The sequence below is a fragment of the Pygocentrus nattereri genome, chromosome 21 (assembly GCF_015220715.1).
Source record: "Pygocentrus nattereri isolate fPygNat1 chromosome 21, fPygNat1.pri, whole genome shotgun sequence".
Taxonomy (NCBI): domain Eukaryota; kingdom Metazoa; phylum Chordata; class Actinopteri; order Characiformes; family Serrasalmidae; genus Pygocentrus; species Pygocentrus nattereri.
Genome location: NC_051231.1, coordinates 13,780,105 through 13,805,015, shown reverse-complemented (window position 1 = coordinate 13,805,015; position 24,911 = coordinate 13,780,105). Strand labels below are relative to the sequence as shown.

Genomic DNA, 24,911 nt, shown 5'->3' with positions numbered 1-24,911 from the left:
GATATGATCAAGTGAGCAATCATACCGCAGTGCTTTTTTTCTATTAGTATCTGGTGCTCATTTGATAGTATCGGGTGCTCACCTGATATTACCTGGTGCATGCCAGATTTTTACCTTGAAAAAAAAAAACATGTCCCTTTTTACGTAAAAAAATACCATCCTTTCAGGGGCTCTGGGAGAAAGAAATAAATAAATGGAGATGCAGACGCAGAGTTTTTCTACAGAACCTGTGAATAATGCTGGGTGTGTTATTAATGTTTAAAGACAAGTTATTGTTTATGGATAACTGTCAAAAATTTAGGAAATGTACACTCTTCACTCTCCACTTATTCAAGGGTTCTTTAGTAACGAATAGGTTCTGCATAAAACCATGAACACTCAAAGAACCCTTTGCATGATTCTTTGCATCATGAAATGGTTCTTCAGACTGATGAAAAATGTGGTGCATAGGGTTCTAAATAGCACCAAAAAGGGGTTCTTCTATTGTTACGACGTCAAGCTTGTATACAAGAAGAGGAACTCTTTTTGATCCTATATAGAAATGTTTTCAAAAAGGTCCCATATATGTGCTGTAGATGGTTCTATACAGAACCTTTTTGAAAATGTTTTTTCTATTAATGTTAAGCTTTTAACAATAGATGAACCCTTATGGGTGCTATATAGAACCGTCTATAGCTCATTCATGCATGTTTTCCACGTAAAGTGTTATGAGTGTTTATACTTCAATGTAGAACCATTGTCTTTACTAAAGAACCCTTGAAGAACCATCTTTTTGTATGGTGTGTAGAAGGACAAAATAACTAAGGCTGGATCTCAAATGGCTTCCTGAGCACTATTTGGTGTACTATGTAGGTCAATAAATAACACTTCCAACAACCGAATGTTGCATTATGTGAGTAATAAAAATCCATTTATATTTACTCGATACCACATGACTCCCTGTATAACATCTGGAGCCCTATTTGGGTGTAAAAGTTTTATGGCCTACACAGTGCACTTTACAAGGATTAGGGAGCAATTTGGGATTCAGCCAAGTGTTTTTTGTGCTGTGAAAGCAGGCCTGGTTTCCCAAATTCTCCAAACAGAACACAAAGCTAAACCTTGTATCCTAACTATTACATTTTTTAAAGTTTCTTCATATAAAATGAATAATATATCATGCAAACAGTGGCAAACTATGACTACTAGAGCTGGGCCTTCAGTCAGGAATTTAACGGCTTAGTATCTAGAACATCTAGAACGACTAGAGTGATGTGGGTGATTCCTCTGCCAGGAAAAACTCATTTTAAAAAAATTCTCTGTGAATTTCACTGTATGTTCATTAATTCACAACGCTAGTTTCTCCTTGTTAGTATACCATCATATATGCATAACATCTCATATTAAAACTGGACCATTTGGAATAGTCAAACAAAAATATGACATTTTTTCAACTGTGTTTCTAATATCGGTCTGAAATGTTACGGTGCTGATGATAGGCCTAATTTATAATTCGACTTTCAGTAGGTTTGTATGTGCATCCAAACCTTTAAATAATATTCCACTGTTTCTCTGGCTCATGTTCAAGGAGCTCACCACGGCATATGTGAGCATGTTATTCTTGAAGGTCTGTGGGGAAGAGTTATGCAGTAGAACCCTCCTTTGGTAAGTAGGAACCCTACTGACTGCACTGTTGATCTTCTAAATCTTTCATGTTGAAGACCACAAGATGTTAAAATAGTGTAATCAGGATTTGCAGAAATAGTTGTGCGGTTTCACCTTCTGGACATCACTAAAAGTGACTATCAGCAGTGGATAGGAACAGAGTGGATAGGAACCTGAAATGGTTCAGATGTCTTTACAGTGGTGGTGATAGGAACCACTGGTCATCATGAATACAACACAGATATAGACATTTTCTTTACTATCCAAAACCACCAGTGAACCTACACTTGTCTTCTGAGTTTTATATGAAATGTTCATAATGGTAAGATAAAAAATGGTAAGAAAAAAAAAACATTTTCTTTGTGGACTGTTTAGCCTCAGAATGTCCTTTATGTATCCCTCCACCATGAACGGCTTTTAAAATGTATGTTTTAGGCCAAATCCTTACCTCAAAGCTTCAGTTAAACAATATTTCTCACAGGAGGCAGAATATTTATACCTTTATACACTCACCAGCCACTTTACTAGATACACCTTGCTAGTAAAAGGTTGGACCCCTTTTGCCTTCAGAACTGTCTTAATTCTTCGTGGCATACTTTCAACAAGGCGTTGGAAACATTTCTCAGAAATTTTGGTTGGTTATTTGAGTTACTGTCACCTTTCTATCATCTCAAACCAGTCTGCCCATTCTCCTCTGACCTCTCACATCAACAAGGCATTTTCGTCCACACAACTGCCGCTCACTGGATATTTTCTCTTTTGCGGACCGTTCTCTGTAAACCCTAGAGATGGTTGTGCGTGAAAATCCCAGTAGATCAGCAGTTTCTGAAATACTCAGACCAGCCCGTCTGGCACCAACAACCACGCCACGTTCAAAGTCACTTAAATCACCTTTCTTCCCCGTTCTGTTGCTCGGTCTGCACTTCAGCAAGTTGTCTTTACCACCTTTACATGCCTAAATGCATTAATTTGCAGCCATGTGACTGTTAGCTATATGTGTTAACAAGCAATTGAACAAGTGCTACCTAATAAAGTGGCCGGTGAGTGTAATGTAGTAATTCTCTGTAAGGTAGCTTTTTAAGGCACTATTTGCTTTGGACGTCTGGTTCCTTTCACAACCACTGTTAATACTGATTTCTTCAGACTGATGCAGAATGTGCTGTACATGGCTTTATATAGCACCAAAAAGGGTTCTGGTATTCTGAGGATGTCATGCTGTTCACAGTAGAATCAAATTTTCAAAAAGGTTCGTTATAGAACCATCTACAGCACATTCTCCATCAAAAAATACCTAAAGAAGCCTTTCACGATGCAAAGAACCTCTTAAACCGTGTAAAGGTTTTTCTGAGTGTTCATGGTTCTACATAGAACCAATTTCTTCACAAAATAACCCTGAAGAATCATCTTTTCTAAGTGTGTAAGGTAAAACAACACTTAGCCTTCACACTTTTATACAATAGCAATGTTTACCAGTAGTGATTAGCTTATCTTGCGTATATGATCCAAAATGCCACTTTGACTTCTTGAGTTGGACCTAAGAAACCTCCTTTAATACCATGCCTGCTTCTCTATAAACTTGAACTGAACACTGAATATTAGGCCTAATGAACTGACTGTAATTGATTTGAATGACTAGCACTTTTCAACAGCCTGGCTCTTGCGGAATTGAAAATCTGTCAGTGATTAGAGGATTAGAGCTGTAACTTCCAGCATTAAACAAGATTCATATTATGAATATGTTGGCATGGCCATATGCAACTTCACCCAGGCATTGAAGCTTATTTAAGTAATTATAATAAACTGCATTTAGGGGAAAATAAATATCTCGCCCTATTTCAATAGTGCTTCTCTCTCAGCGCCAAAACACACAGCGGCAGGGAACACGGGTACAGTATAACTACAGTTTTCCAACCAAACTCTGCCATTACATGTAAAATCATCATTTTCTTATGAAATCACAGTTTCACTCGTGTCCTCTGGAATGGACACAAGCTTGGAGGGTGTTCATTCAGTGCTGTGTTGGCATTTTTGAATGGCTTACATGTTATTCTGTTGCATTGTTGTGTAATGCAGTGTATTTCCTCGCATATTTCTATTCCCAGGTCAGGAATCGAGCCATTTTTTCCGACTTTTGGAAGAACATGTGGTGGGCTAAAGAGAAACACAAGCCACATGGAAAAACGGGCAGGAATGAACAGTAGCATTCATTCATCCTGCTGGAAAAAAAGCAGGTACATTGACTTCAGTTCTGCTCCATCTAGAGCCGGTCTAATTTCTCACACAACAGGGAGGGAGGGAGGGAGGGAGGGATAGGGATGGTTTTGCCAAAGCCAAGGCCTCCTGCAAGATGATCCATCGGTCAAAACACTCAAAAGATCCCTGGCTAGGCAAGTGCACAAACAGGACTGTGAGGAAATTAAGGAGTAAGGAGAAAGGATTGATGGTTTTCTTGTCTTTGAGCCACTATCCAACCAGTAAATCATGCTCTAAAACCTCCCAGAATACAACTGTACTGAAACTAAAACAATAAGCTGAACAGAACTTAATAGATCAGAGTGAAACTGGCAGTGTCAGCTGACACTCTCGAAAATAAAAGTTCCTGAATGGGTCTTGGATTGGATGGTTGAAATAGAAAGTAGACGTACCTTTAAATGTAAAGCCTTTACATTATGTGGCATCGCTCCGTAAACTATTTTTGGCACCTACAAAGGTCCCACATCTTCCTTCATTTTATAAAATAAGAGTTTGATCTAGTAAAAACTCCCCAGTCCATATAGTCTATATACGGAAACTATCATTCTTGGGCCAGAGGGTAGGGAACCAGCCCTCTGACCAGAAGGTTGCTGGTTCAATCCCCTGAGCCCACAGTACTTAACTGACGTGCCCTTGAGCAAGGCACCTAACCCCCAACTGCTCCCTGTGCTCCGTGGATAAGGCTGCTCACCGCTCTAGGCAAGTGTGCTCACTGTCCACTAGTGTGTATGTGGGTGTTTCATTGCACAGACGGGTTAAATGCAGAGGTGAAATTTTCCCTTGTGGGACTAATAAGGGTCACTTAATCTTAATTAAACAAAACCCATTTTGAATGCACTTTATTTACACTGAAGTTATTTGAAGCATTTCAGCCTGAGATCTTTTTCAATGACACACAATAAAAAGTGGCCAATCAGAACAGAGGTTATTTACATATATTAGTCTTAAAGACCCAGTAACCAAAACAGCCTGTTTCATTGTAAGAAACAAATGGAGGTTGAGAAATTGCGTTATTGAATAAATTAGGCTTTTTTGGTACATAAACTCACAGAAACATTGTTGGTGGAATTCTGGGAAAAACAGTAAAATTAACAAAAAAAAGTGGGAATAGATCCAGTCTCACCCATTAGTCGCCCCAGGCACCCCTCACACAAACTGTTCTCTCTTCTGCAATCCGTAAGAAGGGACCGCAGCATTCGGACCCTCACAGCCAGACTGTGCAACAGTTTCTTTCCACAAGCCACCAGATTCCTGAACTCACACGGATTGAATTGACAGACACCCACACAGACACACATATAAATAACAATATGATAAAATATAACTCTTCGCTTCTTGACATTCCAGATTGTCTGTGACACTGTGTTAAAATATAATTAATGCATTTCACACTAAACTATTTCACTTCATGTCTGTCTACTTGCATTTCTTTGTATCAGCTGCTAGAATACTGTATCAGCCAAACTCTGTATTCCATTCCGTTGTTCTGGTTGCTACCTCAGTGACTGCTATGCTCATATATTCTAGGCTATCTGCTAATATTTTATAGTATGTTACATTCTGCTTTGCACAATCTAGACATTCTTAGTACCATGAGCTCCGCGTCCTATTTTGTATTAATTGCAATGTCTTTGTATTTATTGCACTGTACTGTCCGCTCTGTGTATATTGTACTGTTTTGCACCTGTGTTCCTGGAGCAATGTTGTTTCATTTCACTGTCTACTTGTATATATAGCTGAAATGACAAGGAACCACATCACTAGATGAAGAAAGCTTTTAATCAGTTTGTTCAAATGTTTGCTTTTAATTACCCCAGTACACTTAATTGTAGACACGCTGACCGCAGGTATATTTTTGCCTCTTACTTCCACTTTTAATTGAGCATGTCTTTGACAAATAACTTTAAGTAGTTTCTGTGGACCTTTTTAACACCTAATAATAGGGATAGGACTAGGGCTATGGTGCATAAGGTTTGTTTGCTTTAATGAACAGGTGTGAGTAAAATCATTTAAATATATATATTTTAAAATCACATTTCAATTTTGAAATGTACAAAAGTTAGGCTCTAAAATGGAAATGTTCAATTAAAACTTACCACTTCTCCAGTTTTTAGGCAGCTTGCTTTAATTAAAAGTGTAGGCCAAGATGTTTTATGTAGATGACCAAAGAACATCTGTAAAGTATCTAGACCATCACAGCCTTCTCGGAGTGTGCTTTGCTTTTACAATTTCTTTCCATTAATTACAAAAACATTAACTCATAATCTAGAGGGCAAAAACCGCTCTTCAATTCCAAAACATCCCAGCGCTCCTTTAACTTATGTACATGCCTGCCCTGTAAAGTTGATTGAGGGAGTTTTATCCTCTTTTTAAGTCATATTATGAAACATTAGCTGCAGAAAGTACCTGGCAACTAGACCTTTATCTTATCCCTCAAGTCAGAGAAGGCTTTTAAGAGCTTACATAGAGTGATAATTTATCTAAACGCACTGAATTACTCCACAGAAGATGCTAAAAACTCATTTCCACCGTGCAATTCACTTTGTATCAATTCTGGATCAGCCATAGAACCTCCAACTACGTGTCAAGACCCAGCCTCCCTAACAGAATCACCACTCTTCAAAGGAAAGATAAGCTAATGCAGCTGAAGGCATTAACATCCTCCGTTTATTACAGCCGTCAAGATTTAGAGCAATGGATATCGGCTCTGAGCATACAGAATGAGTTAACAATGCATTATCTTCCATTTTATGGAGTCCATAAGTCTTCACAACCCTCTGATGACAAAAATAAGGGAGGGGAAGGGGTTATGCGGGCCAACATCCTACTGCTTGACATTAAAATGGTAGCTTTTCCCTTCAAAAGAGCATCAAACTTTGAAAAGAGAATTTACATAAAAATAAACACCACCATTTCAGCAAGTAAATGCCAAATCATAAAAGTAAGGATTTATAAATTCTGCATTTCCCCCAGAGACATTCATAACCCAGACTTCTCATGGCCTACCCCCACAGCTGCCTGACCACCTTAAATTTATAGCCATTCTTTGCATTCCATTAGAGACTGGCAGACTTTGAAATGGAGGTCACCCATTCGCCAGAATGACCCAAGGCCACACAGGGACCGCAATATAGGGCAAAGCCTATTCATGGATTATCGAACTCCAGCACTGCATTCTGTAGGCCATGAGCTATTGCAATTAAGCAACCCAGTGTTTTGGATCTGTTCACATTCTTTGAATATTTGAGACCAAATCTTGTGTTGATGTCATTTGTTACAACTGCAATACTTAATAAAAAAAAGACACTTCTGCTTATTTAAAATTTTATTGTAAAAATATTTAGTTAAAAAAATACATTTAAAAAAAATAAAATCACATTTAAAAAAAAAAAACACCACACCATCCAGCAGCAGACATTTGGTCCTGAAATGGCCTGAAAAGAGAGAAGAAAAGTCAGAGATGGAATTTGACAATCCAACAACCCTACCCCAAAAAGGACTGACTACAAAAAGGAGCTTAAAACCATCCAGCAAATTCAGAGACAAAAGCTGCCTGAATAATACTTCATGGTTTGGGCAAGTCTCAAAGAAAAAACAACTGTGCTGTCCAAGTTACAACACTGTCTGGAAAAGGAGAGAAACAGCAATGGAAATAGCTCCCATTTTGGACAGGCGAGTGCAACTCAAATGAGGAGTCACACTGAACCGACAAGGGATGATTTAGAGCCCTCTTTTGCACGATATGTCCAACAAAGGAATAGCCAGGGTCCCAAGCGGTTCTCAAGTCAAAGAAGACCAGCACAGCATATTTTAATGCTTTCTAGAGGCATGCAGTCAAAACTGGGTGGGTTTTACTCCAAACAAGCAACAGTTTTATTTTTTGGCTTGCAACGTTATGATGTAGATGACGTGAGCAGGTAAGTGCACTGATGCTGTAACCTATCAAACTGATTTGCCATCATTAAACAGGGAATTCTCTCAGATTACAGAGTCAGAATTACATAGTGGTGATAGGAACCAGGCAGCCACCTCTAAAAGCTCACTTACAGAACGTTACTACATGAAAAGGTTATGAATGCAATGCCTGAGACACTTGTATGAGTTCAACAGTTGTCAAATAAGCCTAAAACTTTAAAGCCAGCACATACAGGGCAATATAGCCCCCTAGTAATATGTATTTTAGCTATTTTGCCATCATTCCATACAAAACTCAATACACATGTAGGATCACTGGTGATTTTGGATAGTAAATAAAATGGCTACATTTGTATTGTAGACATGGTGATTCCTAGTTCCAATTCAAAATCAACCCAGATATTTTGAAACATCAGCAGAACTTTTGTAATAAGCAACTCGTTTTTCATTTAGTTATTTGAAACAGCAAAGTAGTGTTGGAAGTATTAAAATTCAAATTCACTTTTGCTTAAATTATTTGAAGCAACTGAAGCTTAAAACAGTAAAATGGATTCAAGAGACAACCACCACCACCACCACCACCACCACCACCACCACCAAACAAAACACCCCACACCACCCATTCTGTTTCTTGCCTCAACACGCCCAATACAACTCAGGTAGTTTTTTCTGAGCTCATTAAATCAGTTGTCTTGAAGCAGAAAAACAAGATGCGCAGGGAAGGAAAGAACCAAGATGTCCTTACTCCAAGAAGTCCTTACTCTGGACCTCAACTTGAGTAAAAGTACAAAAGTATTTGCCTTCAAATGTGCTCAAGTATCGAATGTACTAAAAGATTAATTATGACTGATGTCCTGGTATCATTTTTATAACAAGACTCCCTTCATGAACTCATTTTAGGTGAAAATCCTCCAGTGCCTCTTTTGGTAAACCAGTCTTTTAATAGAACGTCATTAATTAGTGACGCTGACGTCTATTAAAATGATCATAAACACAAAACACTGAAGGTAAACAGTTTCCATCAGGGAGAACTGAGTGGCTCTGAAATCACTTTTACAAACAAGCAAAGTTTCAGTTTAAGAGTCTTTAAACTCAGGATCACAAAGAAGTTTTACTGTATTGATCTGTAGGCCTCTGTTCATAAACCAACCTAAACTAATTTACTATAAAATGAAAGTGTTTGTATGAATTTTGTTTGTAAGAAAAAAGAAACATGCCAGTCACGACTGTGTGGACATTTCTATATTGTGGTCTATTTACACAAAGTTAGGTTAGTTCCATAGTTTAGGTGACGCATGTGCTCCCAGGTTTTTACACTGCTGCACTGATGTTGAACCGTGTGCTGCACTGGGTCAGTATGACCAACAAGTCAAAACAAGCTGAGAACAAAGTGACCGATGTGCCCTGATTGGTGCTCTCGCTTTGTGCTTCTTTTGTTTTGACCTTTGATGTTGTAATACACACAAAAACCAAAAGGAACAACAGATTTCTCAAAATGTAGGAGTAAAAAGTCAGATATTTGACTTTGAAATGTAGTGGAGTGAAAGTAGTCGTCCAAAAAGGAAATAAAGTACAGATACGTGAAAAAACTACTTAAGTACAGAAACTAATTACATTTACTCAGTTACTGTCCACCACTGCTTGTTACCACAGGAAAAAAAATATATATAATAATAATAATAATAATAATAATAATAATAATAATAATAATAATAATAATAATAATAATAATAATTATTATTATTATTATATATATATATATATATAAAATAATAATAATAATAATAATAATAATAATAATAATAATAATAATAATAATAATAATAATAATAATAATGACTGTTTAACCTAGTAATGTATAAAAGCAATGCATCTAATGAAACTGAGTTTACAGTACATAAATGATCAAATGGAATAAAAGGACCACTAACCATCTCATAGTCAGCCTTGTGCACTCAGGTTTGCTCATACCCTTCTGAGGAATTTCAAATCCATCCATTTGGTTATCTGTTGAACAAGGAAGAAGGATTCAGGAAACACACCAGGAGAAAATATTCAAAATTGTTCTACTCTCAGTGCTAGACACAGGAAAAGTCTTTAGTCATAGGTGTCTCATGCACCACCACCATACACATTACAGCTACTCTAACCATTAAATAAGCCATTTTTAAATAGACAACAGCAGTTACGATTTGACCAACCATGAAAATAGCCAAAGAGAAACTGTTACCTAATTTTGATAAATAATGACATGAAAAGAACTCACATTTGCCTCTTACCTACCAGTCTGGTATGTTAAATACCTCACTTTGGTAGCTGTCTCTTGCTAGTCTTACATGAGCAAGTACTCTCTCAATAAGACTGCTGTCCCCTGCTTCACTGGCTCCAAGCGAGGATCTTGCTACTTCTCTCCCTTAGCTGGCGATTCCCATTAGCTAGCCTCTCAGCTGGCTCTTTCCAATGGCTAGCCTCTCTTCGATGGACAGCTTATCAGCCATCTCTTCTCTGTGGCTAGGCTTTAAGCTGGCTCCTTCCGTTGGCTAGAATCTCAGCTGGTACCTCATTGGATAGTCTGAATGCGAGCTTGCCTCCAGTTGGCAATTCCGTGTAGCTAAAATCCTCATGTTTAAGTCTTCAGAGGAACCAAACGCAAACGTGTTCGTTCAAGAGATGAGCTACAAGTCTCAGCACTGGCAACATGCACCACATACTGTAACTAAAAACAGCTCAAGTTATGCCAACAATGTTTTAAACATGTTTAAAAGTTAGCACTACATCCAAATGCACAGTAAGATCTTTTTCAGAAGCCCAGAAGCCAAAAGTTTAGCCTTCTGAAAGCATCCATAAACTGAGAAGCCACCCAACACTACTTCAAGATAAAGTGCAAGAAGACTACAGATCTTCAGCGGAACAGCCAGTACTGAGACTTACTACTGAAACCAAGTAAAGCACTAGGGAACACAGTTAAATAAAAAACTGAAGAGCGGTTTATTTAATCTTGATTCATGGCAGTTTTACATTAAAAAAACCCTACGGTTGCAAAAGAAAACTGGGAAAAAATGAAACCCTGCCTAAAACCTCATTGGAATGATTTACACTTCAGACACAAGGGAAAGCTACAAACTAAAAAGTGTCCTCCAGGACAAGAGTACTTTTGACAAAACATTGGACCTCACATGCCCCCCACCCTACCCACACAAGTCCCATCCAACATCCCCACATGATTTTCCTCCCCTATTATACACGTTTTCTTCGCGTGGCAGACGTTAATATCGCCGCCACGCCGCTCGGCTGGGCAGATCTAGGTGTAAACCTGCTTCCTTCATTCTCTCCTTTCCCTGTCATCTCTCTCTGGCTCTCCTCTCCTAAGTACTGTGGCCTGTTGGACAATATGGAACATACATTCAGTTACACTTTGCACCTTTCTTCTCCTTTCTTTATCAAGAGCTACACTGCAGGGGAATGACAAGCAGTAGCACAGAAGCAAACCTTCAGGTCAGCTAAGATGAGACACTGCAGGGAAAAGGGAATGAAGAGGATTTCACATATGCCAGAGGGTTTTAAACTTGGCTCAAATTTTCTCTCCACTTGCGAGATTGGGTCTTAGCTTGATGAGAGTTGAAGGTTTGCTGCTGGATCCCCTCATACTTACTGAGAACTCAAATTACAACATTTACAGCCCACTTAATACTCAAAAGCAAGTATGGGCAACCATGGTTCTACAGGATACACGGACACGTTGACAGGTACTTAAGGCTAATGCATGGATGAGCCAGGCATCGTTGGTGACAACAAGAGAACCCCCACCCAACCACATGGGACAATGCTTACCATGAAGTCTAGAACCTCCTCCCACCAGAACCACCACCATAGCCACCACCGGAACCGCCGCCATAACCGCCTGCAAAATTAACAAGTTAGCTTCATAGATGTGACAATTACATTGTCAAAGCATTAACAAATACCTACATATTGAAGTGTAAACACAAAAAAGTAAACAAGAAAGATTACAATAATATCTTAATATATGCATGTGGTATAACAAGGATAGTTAATCATCAAATATTTATGAGTAAGAAAGGGAAAAAAAAAAAAAAAAAAAAAAAAAAAGACGTAGGCATGTGTATAACATCTCTCCTAATATAATCACCAATGACATCAATGCAGTCGATAACTACGCAATAACTACAGTGGAACTTGGAGGGAAAAGACAAATCCACTCACCACCATAGGGGCCACTGCCACTCCTGCCACCTCCACCATAGTTGCCTCCTTTCATTGGGCCATAGTTGGAGGACGACTGGTTGTTATAGTTGCCAAAGTCATTATAGTTGCCACCGCCGCCGCCACCGCCGCCGCCACCAAAGTTGCCTGCAATAGATAACAGATTTAAATTCAAACACCTTTGCACTGTACCTTTCATAAGTGTTGCTTAAAACTACAGCATCAACACTGTAGGGGTGTATCTTGTAGGAGGGAAGACCCAGAAGAACCAGCCTGGGGATCCACAGTGGACCATAATATAACTGAACTGGTAGCAGTCATAGTTCACTCACCTCCACCGAAGTTTCCTCCTCCTCCTCCGCCACCGCCGTTGTAGTTGTCATATCCTCCCCCACCATAGCCACCACCACCTTGGTTGCCATAGCCACCGCCGCCACCACCACCACCTCCATAACCACGGTTACCACCATAACCAGGACCGCCTCCACCATAACCACCTATAATGGGAAGAAAATATTATTCAAGACAGAAAACCTAATAAACAGAAATCTTGAAAAATGTAAGTCTTACAAAGGAAGAAGTTTGGACTTTGTCATACCATTTCCTCCATAGCCATTGCCATATCCGTCTCCACCACCATATCCTCCACGGCCTCCACCGTATCCACCTGTATTAAAAACAGGTTCAAGTTTATTGGAAAAGGTTTGCAAACAAGAATCCTCAGTGCAGAATGCAGACAAGTTAGTAACAAACCATACCTCCATATCCTCCACCTCTGCCACCAAAGTTTCCACCACCTCCACGGCCACCTAAGACACAGCAGGGTGTGAACAAATTTTTTTCCCCTTCCTTAACAACAAGCCAAAAATCCTTTACATTTACAGCAGTGTACTCTTGCCTCTTGGGTTCATCGAGATCCTGTTCATCTCTTCCCTGGAAAGTGCTTTCCTGACTTCACAGTTGTGACCATTCACTGTGTGGTATTTCTGGACTGGAGGGCAAAAGCAAGAGTTTAGAAACACGTCTGACCCATTTCTTTTATTTGTAAAAAACAGCATCCGTGGTTACTTACTAACTATCCTGTCCACGGCGTCGTGGTCGTCAAATGTGATGAAGGCAAATCCCCTCCTCTTATCACTGTTCTTCTCCGTCATGATGTTCACCTCTTCAATTTTGCCAAACTGACTGAAGTAGTCACGCAAGTGCTCTTCATCAGTGTCTTCCTTGATTCCACCCACGAATATCTTCTTAACAGTTGAGTGAGCACCTGGCCTGGAGGAGTCCTTTTAAATATATTAAAAAAAAAAAAAAAGGAAATAACTGTAGTTAACCCAAATTCTTGACAACAGGGGTGCAGGTGAACAAAAATTAATGAACAAACAAATGAACAGAAACTTTTAACAAATACAAAGGTCATTTGCATTTATAATGACAGTATACCTCTCGTGACACTGCCCTCTTAGGTTCAACAGCTCTGCCATCCACTTTGTGCGGACGAGCATTCATAGCTGCATCGACTTCAGAAACCGAGCTGTACGTAACAAATCCAAATCCTCTTGACCTTTTGGTGTTCGAGTCCCTCATTACCTGCAAGGCCAAGACTACGAATCAAGATCTCACAAATTAAACAAGACTTTAAAACCCACACAACTGGCTGCAGTAGACTGACTAAAGACCAGTACAGACTGTTGTATAATTCTCACCCTACCTATATAGTATTATGACCACAAACATTGGGCAACTGCCAAAAAGGTGCTGAACATAAACTTACAGGGCTAATACATAACTAAATATCAATTTATGATCTGCAAGCTTAATGTCACATTCCATTAAAAAAAATAAATACTCAAGTCTAACCTTTACCCCAAACCTAAACACATCACTAACATTGCTGATATACAACTAAATGTCAGACAGTTCTAATATTCAGCAGAGAGCCAAGTGTCCATTATATTATTAATAAAACCACTTGCACACTCACCACACAGTCTGTGAGGGTTCCCCATTGTTCAAAATGGGCCCGAAGGCTTTCATCAGTGGTCTCAAAACTGAGGCCCCCAATGAACAGCTTGCGAAGCTGCTCGGGCTCGCGAGGAGTCTGGGGGGGGGGGGGGGTGTCAACAAAGAGGCAGTTTTGAGATTACATTCTATATTCATTCAAAACAAGTAATACACATCTCAGCTGATCATGACAGCTTGCTGACATCAACAGCTTCTTGGCTTAAACCATTTAACGAGATTTTGCATGAAAACGAATATATGTCGCAGGACGTGTTCCCATTGATATAAAGCAATGAAATAGTGTAAGAAAAGTGAAAGTGGGCACACGTGACCAAACTACTCGAGCAATAGGGTAGAGGAAAGGCTATTTTATTTATCCGCAAAACACTATTCAAAAAAACGAGATGGTTTTAAATGGAGCATTTGATTATGTATTTCTAAACTAAAAAGTAAAGGCAATATTTGGAGTCTCGCGACATTTTGATTTTTTTATTGACTTGTTTACGCTACATTGTTTCGTAGTATTTTACGTCGCTGTTTTAATGTTTTTGCTATAACTAATTTAGCTATTCAGAGCTGTAACCCAATTGTTACGAATCGATAAAACCGATAATGCTTATAACGTTTTTCCACTGTTGCATTCAAACGAACGCAACGCTCATTTCGGCAGAGGAAATGCATTTTGAACACGAACACACTAATGGGGCAAAAGGGAAAACAAGTTAGCCAAAAATAAGAAAAAAAATAAGATCCACTAACGAAACAAAAGTTATGAATGAAAAGAAAAACGGTAGTTAGCGAACAGCGTGTTCAGCCGCCTGCTTCACAAAAGCGCGGATTCGGTGGCGTGATACAAAATGGCGGAAACGACTCAAATCACCCGCAGCTTCTTGTCCGTCCGTTCCACCTTAAGTGCTGCAGCTTTAACATGTCGGAACCATCGCCTAACTGAACTGCGGAGCCATTTAAGGTGGAACGGAAAAACTGCACAACGAGCTGGCGGATCACACCCACATGCGACAAGAGGATCGATCTAAACATGCAAACGCACAATAAACACACGGCATATATTTTCACTCTAAATAGTGAGACATACACCTTTCACCCAGAAAGGAGACAAAAACTGTGCAAGCTGACGTTAGCCAGTTAGCTATTTGTCTCGACCTCGCTACAACACACATTAAAAGGCGATTCGCGCAGCGGAAAAACGACTCGTCACACATATACCGACAAGAAACAGGCAGCTCAAATGATTACAATTCAATAAAATATTTTAAATAAGCATTTTCCCTGTCATTCGTATCGCTTTTTTACCTCTTTAGACATGGCGACGCGTCTGTGCTGCAAAGCCCCAGTCCTCGCTGAGTGAAAACTACAGTCCACGCCTCGTTATGTGAACGAAACACGTCACGGTGACGCTGCTCTCGTGTGCTATGATTGGTGCAATCTCCGGTCACTCAAAAAATCATCCAATCACAGTGATCCCTGAAAGACCGCCTTGTTACGTTTGATGCTGGAAACCGGCGATTGTGCTATTGTGTTTTTCTTCATTTATTTTGAGTTATATGTTCTCATTTGGATGTGACTTGTTGTTTTTTATTTAGTCGAATATTGACACTTAATCAGATGATAAAGTCAAACGCAGAACCTTATAAAGAGTCCAAAAATGTATACAGGTGTACACAAAAGATGCCTCAGGCCTCGCAGCTTCCTTTGGGCTAAATCTCAAATGGCTCCCTACTCACTACGTAGTGCTTTCTATACGGTATGAAATAATAGCTCCTGCTTATTCATATGTTTAATAGGAAGCCGTTTATATTCAGCCAAAGCTCCGTATCTAATGCATAAACTGGGTGTAAAAAGAGACTGTTTCAGGATTTATGCAGCGCACTATATAGGGAGCAGCAGGAAGTGCAATTGCGCGCGCGCACACACACACACACACACACACACACACACACACACACACACACACACACACACACACACACAGCTTAAAGGAAAACTCCACCGATTTTCCAAAAATGCACGATTAAAAGGTACAGATGTGAACGAAGAGTGGTTTGATGTAAAATGTGCCGTGGTGATAAGAGCCAAATATCCAAAGTGTTTAAATGCATCTTAAATCTCCTTCATAAAACATGATTACATGAAATTGGCTACAAATGAAAAGGTTATACATACACTGGCTGTGGCCTTATTTTATTGTAGTTTTGAGATAAGACTTTTTAACTAAAATGTATTTGTAAAACCCATTCATGATGGAGAGATACATGTAGCTTGTAGCAAAATACAGTCAAACAATGGTTGTAGCAAGAAGCTTTCTTTTAGATTTACTGCTATTTCACTATTTTTACACATTACAATTAGGAAGACATGCATAGGTACACTGGTTACTTTGGAAAGCAATCAAGTAAGTTAGTTCACAACTATTTCACATCAAACCACTCTGTCAAAAAGTCATAAGAGATCCTCATCTAAACTTTCCCAAGGAAATCTAATTATTGTTAAATGTACCTGAATTATTTTAATGGTTTGTGATGCAGTGGCTAATGTACTGCTGTTCTTTACACAAAGACAAACTAGCACAGTTGTGGGCAGGAAAGAAGGACCCAGGACAGGGATGACTTTGTTCTGTCCCCAATAAGAGTAGCAGGCTAACCTAACACTCAATTAAAGTATAAATCTTCAAAAAAAAAGTACTGAAGTATAGTACTGAAATATTTTCACCCCTAAGCAGTCGCACATGAGCCTACATGGTTTGTACTGTGCATAACCAGCTTTTGCTGTATGCTAATAGCTCTACCAATTCCAGGAAGAGGGTAACAGTCGTCACTGAAGAACCTGATTAGCTGGATTAGATGGGAAAGAAAGCTAGTTCTCTGGAAGCAGCACCTCTACAACAGAGCTTCCCAGTTCAAGTCATCTCATTCATCTCATGGAAAACTTTGTTAATGATACAATAAGTGTCCAAAAACTCAGACAGGCCTTAATTCAGTAAATTCAGCTTCTTATTAAGCCACAAGTGAGCCTAAGGTCACACTAGAGGGGTAAAAAAGCCCCCAAGTATTGGGCTGTGGAGCAGAGAAACTATACAATGATGGAGCTCCATCCATTACCTTTGGGATGAATTGGAGTGATCCAGAACTGACCATCCGACTTCAGTACCTGTAACCCTGTAACCTAAATCAGCTTCTTATTGTTCTCTGTAGCACCTTAGGTCACCTAAAGACCAGAACCACAACCTTACTCTGTAAAAACTGATGTTTAAGTGAAAACATTTTAATCTTATCAATACTTTTAATATTTTACAATATGAGATTGAAGTGAGACTATTATAAAGTTTTATACACTTGTATACTTAGAAAAGTGTCTTATTCCATGGGCATCATTTTACTTTTTGCAAATATTAATCCTTGAAATGAGCAACATTATTTCTCAAAACAAACATCTGCCAATTAGAATAAGACACTTTCACTTTATAAAATTACCCAAAACCAATAAAAGTGTATAGAAATAGGTTTAAAAATCATATAATATTCTCACAACAATCTCATAACATGACATTTTGGATAAATGGGCTAGATTTAAGATGTTTTCACTTGCTTAGATATATTTTTTCAGTTTACAGCCAACTACAACTAGATTTCCAAATGTTTGTTATAATTCAGTTATTGGGATGTAAACAGAGTCATTCAAAGTGGTTTGATGTGAAACTTACAAACTCAGAATACTTTACAGTGGTGGTGATAGGAACCAGGTGTCGCCTGTCTACAACACAAATATAGACTTTTTATTCACTATCAAAAACCACCGAGTCTTCTGAGTTCTTATGATATGTAATACTGTTGATGGTATAAAAAAACGTTTTAGGCCATACCTTATCAAAACTTTCATAAAACAATGTCTCAGATACCAGACAACAGATTAATAACCATTTCATGTAATAACTTTCTGTGAGGGAGCTTTTAGAGGTGGACGTCTGGTTCCTATCACCACCACTGTGAACAGTTCTGACTCTATAAGTTGCTCTAGAACAGAGAATTTCACACCAAACCACTCTTAATGACTCTGTTTATATCTTAAACATTTAATAATGCAAGATTTTTGAAAAATCAAGAGGATTCTCCTTTAATGTCTCGTGTCAAGGCACAGAGGCGGACGAAGTACACAAACCATACCCAAGGTAAAATATCACTCCAGTAAAAGTAGAAGCTCCTCCCTTTAGACCTCCACTTCAGTAAAAGTACAAAAGTATTTGCCTTCAAATGTACTTAAGTATTGAAAGTAAAAGTACTAAAAGAGTAATTATGACTCTAAATGTCCTATTATTATTTTTTGTAACAAGACTCTTGCTTCGTAGGTCTCGGTTCATAAACATAAACCAGCCAAAACAAATTTACTATAAAATGAAATAGTGTTCGTATAAATTCATAAAAAAGACAGACAGTCACAACTGCATATGTGTACATATTTCTATATTGTAGTCTATTTACCCGCAAAGTTGAGAGCAAAATGTTATATCTGTTCACTAATTCTTTGATGTGTGATTGTCAGTCAGTGTTTGCATCAACCTCGTCCTGCTTTATTTGCTAAAGTGACCTAAGTATAGCGTGGATATGCTTGCACTAGGTCGGTATGTCCAACAGGTCAAAACAAGCTTAAAACAAAGTGCGCACTGTGCCCTGATTGATGTTCTCGCTTTGCGCTTCTTTCATTTTGACGTGTTTTATACACACATAAACCAAAAGGAACAACAGATGATGACAAAATGGAAATACTTCAGTAAAGTACAGATACATGAAAAAACTACTTATGTACAGTAACAAATTAAATTTACTTAGTTACTGTCCACCACTGTCAAGGTATGATGTATCACATAAAGATCGGAGGGCACACAGGGCCATGATCTGCCTGGCCATCTGTTGACAATCTGTTAAAAATCTATAAATGCAAATTGGTCAGTACAAACCCTGGAAACTGGCTTGCTGGGTGAGTAGCAGTCAGAGTTGGGGGAGGGGTGCTTTTGTATTTTGTGCCTTTGTCTGTATGGGGGATGTGAATTTAAGAAGGTGACGTGTGATTCAGCTGAGTCGTGGGTCCATTCAGCTCATCGGCCAGCTGACGATTGTCCATTGTGTGGGTGAGATGGCTTCTTGCAGCTGGTAATGCCTTGCAGTCTCTGGGTCGTTGGCTGAAAGCTGACTTGAGAAGCTCCTTTTGGCCGCTTTGATCTCTCTATGGATCAGTCTGAGTTTTAACACAACAATTTTTAAGATTCTAGATTCTTTAATTGCCAAACAATAACTAAGGATGCATCGATGTGGGCCAGTGCTGGTATCTGATATTTTTCCACATCTGTTGATACTGAATACATACAATGTAGAAGCTGGGACTAAGTATATCTGGATTAGCAATACATTTACAGGTTATGCAGTACAAAGTTACAAATGCAGTAAATTCAATAAATGCATATATTTTATTACAGCAGCACAGGTCTTCCAGAGTTTTTAGTCACCAGAGATTAGCCATATCTGGTCATCTGTCCAATGCCATTCATTTTTTCCCCATTATCTGCTGATACTGAAATGATATGATTCTGTGCATTCCTAACAGCATTAGTAGCATCCACAATAGACAAGAAACAAGGTAAACAGGGCTGTTTCTGAACATGTAGGAGCCATTTCAGAGATCCCCCAACCCTAACCATGTAATTTTGTATGCAAGAATGAAAAGACGAAAAATGCTTAAGTCAAGAAAAAAATGCCCCTTTTTGACTGGAATAAATCTTGCTTACCAGAGCCCCCTGGTGGCTTGGGAGCCTTAAGTAACTTGAGTCAAAGGATTCAAGATTTGTTCATTGTCATGTGTACTTGGAATACAGGACAATCAAAGACACAGCGAAATCGAGGAGGAAAAAGAGGGAAAGAGGGAAAATCTCTAATCCAAAGCATCCCTTTAATTATAGTGTCTTTATTGTATCAATGTCTTTGCTGGACTCTTAAAAATGCCCACGCGTAGCTGGTCATGCCTTCTTCACTAAGCATGCTCACTTATGAATAGTCCAGCAAGGACATCAATACAGTAAAGACATTTAAATTGAAATAGCACCTTGGTTTGAAGAGTTTTATCTCTCTTTTTTCTCTCTTTCTCCTCACGGAATTTTTTCCCAAAGAGCACCCGTCTCACACATCATAGAGCAGAGATTTAAAATATAATAAATAAAATATTAAAAAAATACATAAAATATTAATAGAAGAATAGTGCTGGTAGTAGGAAAAGGAATTGTTGCACAAGGAAAATACAATAGAGAACAATAAATGAAGACGTGGTGCCCACAGTGCAGGTGACTGGCAGGAAGGAATGAGGTAGATGCAGCAATAAGATTCCACTGTGGATATACAAAACAGCACATAATACTACAAGTTCGTACTCTGTATATTCACAATGTAATGTTGTCACTGCCACAGTAAGAAACAGCCCTGAAAGTAAACAGTTAAGTGCAAGGTGAGACCAAAAGGTAGAGACCTTGTGCTGTAAGTATAATGATGTAAGAGATAACTGGTATGTAAACACAGCACAGCAGTGCATGCAAACATTAATATAATACATATACAGTGCAGTCTCCCTCTACTTACCTCACTCTACATGTGCACTATGTAGGAGGCTTCTGGAGAAGATCTGAAATCATGAACCATGATCTGCATCCTGTTACTGAAAGTCAAGAGCTGTTGTGCTCCACTGTTTACATAATGCAACACATTACAGACCACATTCCTTTTTTATGGTATTTCTTGTTGGGAGTGAATGATACACATATAGGAAGTAGTAATGTTATATTATGATAATTACCACACAATTGCTTTATTTTTTGAGGGTAAGAAACATTTCAGTCAATATTTATTACATCAGTTTTAGTTATAGTGGCATACTGGAAATACTGGAAATGAAAGCATTTATCATATTAGTAATATTCCCTTGCTAATTAATCATGAGGGGACTGTTATATGGCCAACTGATAGATATATATTATATGTAAACCTCTCTTCCCCAAACTGCAGTGGAAATTATTCATATCACTGTTACATGGTACACATTTCAATTTGATTAATATCATATGTAGTCAGGTTTATCCCTTTAAAAGGCCAGAGCCCACCAGTAGGTTCAAAGTCTTATTGCACACTTCTATAGATCTAAGAACAGTTCAACCATATTGCATTGAAGTCCCTGTAGTTGTAATAGGCCTGAGATTTTAAGAGGTTAAGTCTTCACGTCTGACTTTTTTTCCATTTGTTTTAATGTAAAATGCTGATTAAAAAAAGCTAAACAAAACTGTCCATGTGACAAATTCGGCTTTTCATCCAATTTAAAACATAATAAAATGCTTTAAATGAACTGGCTTCTGGTATTGTTCGGCACAGACCTCTTTCAGGATAAAGTTCTGTTACTGGTTTTAAAGTTCAAAATGTCCTCTGGTTCTTTGTTTATGTTCCAACATGGGATCTCACTGACCTTCTGCAAATACTGTCTGTAAATGCCAAGAGACTTATGGTGCTCCTCAATTCAATCAAGCTCAGTTCACACTTTGAGCAAACTTCTGAAAATGCTGCTCTGTGCTTCAGCCTTTAATCACAGTCCTGCGTCTCTTTTTTATCTTTCTAACTTCTTCCATGTTGTTGTCTCAGGTTGTTAAAATCAGGACTCAGCTTTCATTTACTCAACGTTATTTTCTGTTATTACTGTCACAGAACTTTGTCATTTGTATGTAGAATATTATAGAAATTACTGCAGGAGTTCTCCAAAATATGTAAGTTTATTATTATTGTTTGTGCACAAACAATATTATACATGTTGTGTATAAACAGATGGGCATAATTTAACACAGAGAACACACTTGAATATAACATTTTCTGCACTTTTTAGTGCAGAATTTCTACTTCTTTGATGAGTTTGCAAGTAAAAAAAAAATAAACACAAAATATAAAATATATCTATAACTTTTTCACAGGCCAAATTTTATATTTCATTGTTTCCTCAGTATATTCAATATAGAAGAAACAGTAATTGTGTATTAAAATGTGCAGAAGTGTGTTGTTTGAAGAGGATGTGTTCACTTATTTACGAATTTATTTTAAGAAAACCTGCAAAAATTTGGCCAAACCTTTGCACACTTCTGTAACAGCTATAAAATCTACAGAGGTGGGTAAAGTAGCCTAAATCAATATTCTAGTAAAAGTATTCATACTTTAAGCATGAAATGGTTCTATATAGAACTGGTGGTTGTAAATAGAACCATTCCCCTTGCTAAAGGACCCTTGAAGAACCATTTTTAAACAATGTATCACCAGCTTCATGTGAAACTATACAGACTAGAGGAAACCAGCTGTAATCACTGTCCCCCCCTTTCATGACCAAATAAACCGGATAATTCACTCACTGGAGGTGAAAAAGAAGTAAAGATAAGCTGATGATCAACAGTCACATTATTCTACTGCACTGATACTAGATAATATACTGAAGTGGAGACTTTAATACAGCCCTCACAGAAACACTTATAGCACCTCAATTCATTAATACATTTAGTCATCTCACAGAGAAGAGAGGAGCTGAAACAGAGAGCACAATCAAATTCATTCTTTAAAAACAAGTGTTAATGGGATTTTAGGTTCATTTTAAGAGAGAAGCCATCTGAGGCCTTTTTTATACTTTGTTCATAGATGACATTGTCACATAATCAGATCTGAGAACTTCGCAAAGGGGAATTTGTGATATCACAGAAACAGTGAATTCAAAACAGGTTCATGCAATTAGAAATTTGAATGCAAAAATCAGAATTTAAGTTTCAATATTTTGAATCTGTATTTGAATTTACATAATTTATATTTATATATCTTCAAGTGTTCTTTAGGAAAAAAAGCTCTACATAGAACCATGAATACTCAAAGAACCCTTTCCATGATTAAAGGGTTCTTTGCATTATGAAACCTTTCTTCAGATTGATTGAGAATTTATTGCATATGGTTCTATATAAAACCTTTTGGAGAGGGTTCTATGCAGCTCTAAAAAGGTTCTGCTATTGTCACAATACTAAGCTTGTTACCTAGGCCCAATCCCATTTCACCCCTCGCCCCAACCCTTAGCCCTTAGCCCTGCATTTTGTGCGTGCACATCTGGGGGTAGGGTGTCTTGATAGTTGTTGAGATAGAGGGGTCGGGTGAAGTGTTAGAGCTACATGACCCTCCAAACAGAGGCTCACTCCAAACAGAATGTTATGAGGAAAAAACTCAACAACTTCAGACAAGAAGCTGGCGAATAGCTGACTTCAGCTTCATATTCATAACCGAAGAATTGGGGTGTGCAAAAATAAATAATCATCCCTCTTTGAAGGCCTATGATTCCCTAAATGTAACTAAAGAACAGCAGCGAGGTTACTGAACTTTACCCTCCTTTGCTATCACTGCAGACTGGCAGGGTCGCCTGCAGAGCACTGCTAGTAGCCTGTTAATGAAGTAATTATTTTTTATTTGAGGGTCCCATTTCATTTCAACCACTAACCTTTGTAACTCAAAAAAAGGGGTAGGCATAAAAATAAGAAATGAGATTCTTATGAAATGAGTCCTTAGTTTTCTTGGACTTTGTGGACTGGAGAAGGAAACATTAACAGCTTTTACATACAACAGCAAACTTTTCTTCCATAAAAAAGCTATAAAATTCAGTTTTTCGTTATATGGGCCCTTTAAAACTCTTCTTGAAATGCTTTCTGTGTCACATTATTCATTAAGTCTTCATTTGCCTGTCAGGTTCCTTGCATAGTCCTAAGATTTAGACAGGAATCGCAATGAAGAATCACCACTGACGGTGTAACTTAATACAAAACCAGGCTTGAACTTTTCACTTGGAAGTCAGACCATAAAAAATGAAATATATGCAAATGAATAGTTAACATATTGCAATATATTCTAACATGTCTTCCAGCATATAAGGCTGCTTAAAAGCCAGTGAAAACATGCAAACACGCTGTGCAAACACTTAGTGCGATAAGCAATGGCAGCCTTTCTGTCTGGAAAGGTGATGTTTGGTGATTGCAGATTGGTTTGGAAAGGCAGAAGCAGCTCAGAGGCGTGTGTGTGTGTGAGGATAAACGGTTGTCATGGGGGTTGTAGCTTCTCTTTTAACGATCTCCAGTCCATGCCAGTCAGCTTGGATATGTGCCATGTATCCTCACTTCTTTTTTTTCTGTGATACTTTATGACAGTGTGGTCCTCACGAGTGCCGTTCATGCATTCGTAATGAAGGCAGCGCCATCTTTTCTCCTGCAAAGAGCAGGCCAAGAACAACACCAGTTTTTTCCCCCTCCTCCACTCCGGAGCCATAACTCTTCTTTCTAGTGGCCCCTTTTCTGCAGTGAAACGACGTGGCACTGCCATACAGACTTCAGCAGCACATGTATATTACTGTCCTCATTCCTTCATGACCAGATTGGAGTATGTTATGTGTTAAATTGTGCAATTTTTGTTGAGTTAACTTGGCTGATGCGGTATGTGTCCAAAAGTTTACAGACAGGTCTGAGCACAGTTATCTGCTTCAAAGGGCCAGTATCTACTTTTTTGTATTTTATCTTTGCTTCTGAGGTTAACTTCTAACATTTGTGTTGTTTTATATACCAAACACATCACATTTTATATTTACTTGATCATTTTCCAGCCTCTCTTTGTTATATCCCAAGAATTAAATAGGTTACTTTCAGATAGATAGATAGATAGATAGATAGATAGATAGATAGATAGACTTAGACTATAAGCGATAACATATGTTAATATTTGTGTGATATGAATGCATGTATAAATAAGTGGCAGTGCAATAGGCAATATTTA

General features: G+C 38.3%; 1 protein-coding gene across 2 annotated transcripts; it reads right to left on the bottom strand.

Annotated features, from left to right (window-relative positions):
* Window positions 1–7,230: 7,230 nt before the first annotated feature.
* Window positions 7,231–15,468, bottom strand: hnrnpa1a (heterogeneous nuclear ribonucleoprotein A1a). Of its 2 annotated transcripts, XR_001857632.2 has the most exons (12): window positions 15,352–15,468; window positions 14,018–14,134; window positions 13,477–13,623; window positions 13,109–13,319; window positions 12,935–13,027; window positions 12,795–12,845; window positions 12,635–12,703; window positions 12,369–12,533; window positions 12,037–12,183; window positions 11,644–11,713; window positions 9,744–9,819; window positions 7,231–7,331 (listed from the first exon to the last, which is right to left on the bottom strand). XR_001857632.2 is itself a non-coding variant. In XM_017692767.2 (11 exons), the coding sequence occupies exons 1-10, from the start codon at window positions 15,361–15,363 to the stop codon at window positions 11,652–11,654; spliced, it is 1,074 nt and encodes a 357-aa protein (XP_017548256.1). In that variant the 5' UTR covers window positions 15,364–15,468; the 3' UTR covers window positions 10,777–11,191; window positions 11,644–11,651. The 2 variants fall into 2 exon arrangements, 1 of the variants encoding a protein (XP_017548256.1); XM_017692767.2 differs by lacking the exons at window positions 7,231–7,331; window positions 9,744–9,819 and adding an exon at window positions 10,777–11,191.
* Window positions 15,469–24,911: the final 9,443 nt, after the last annotated feature.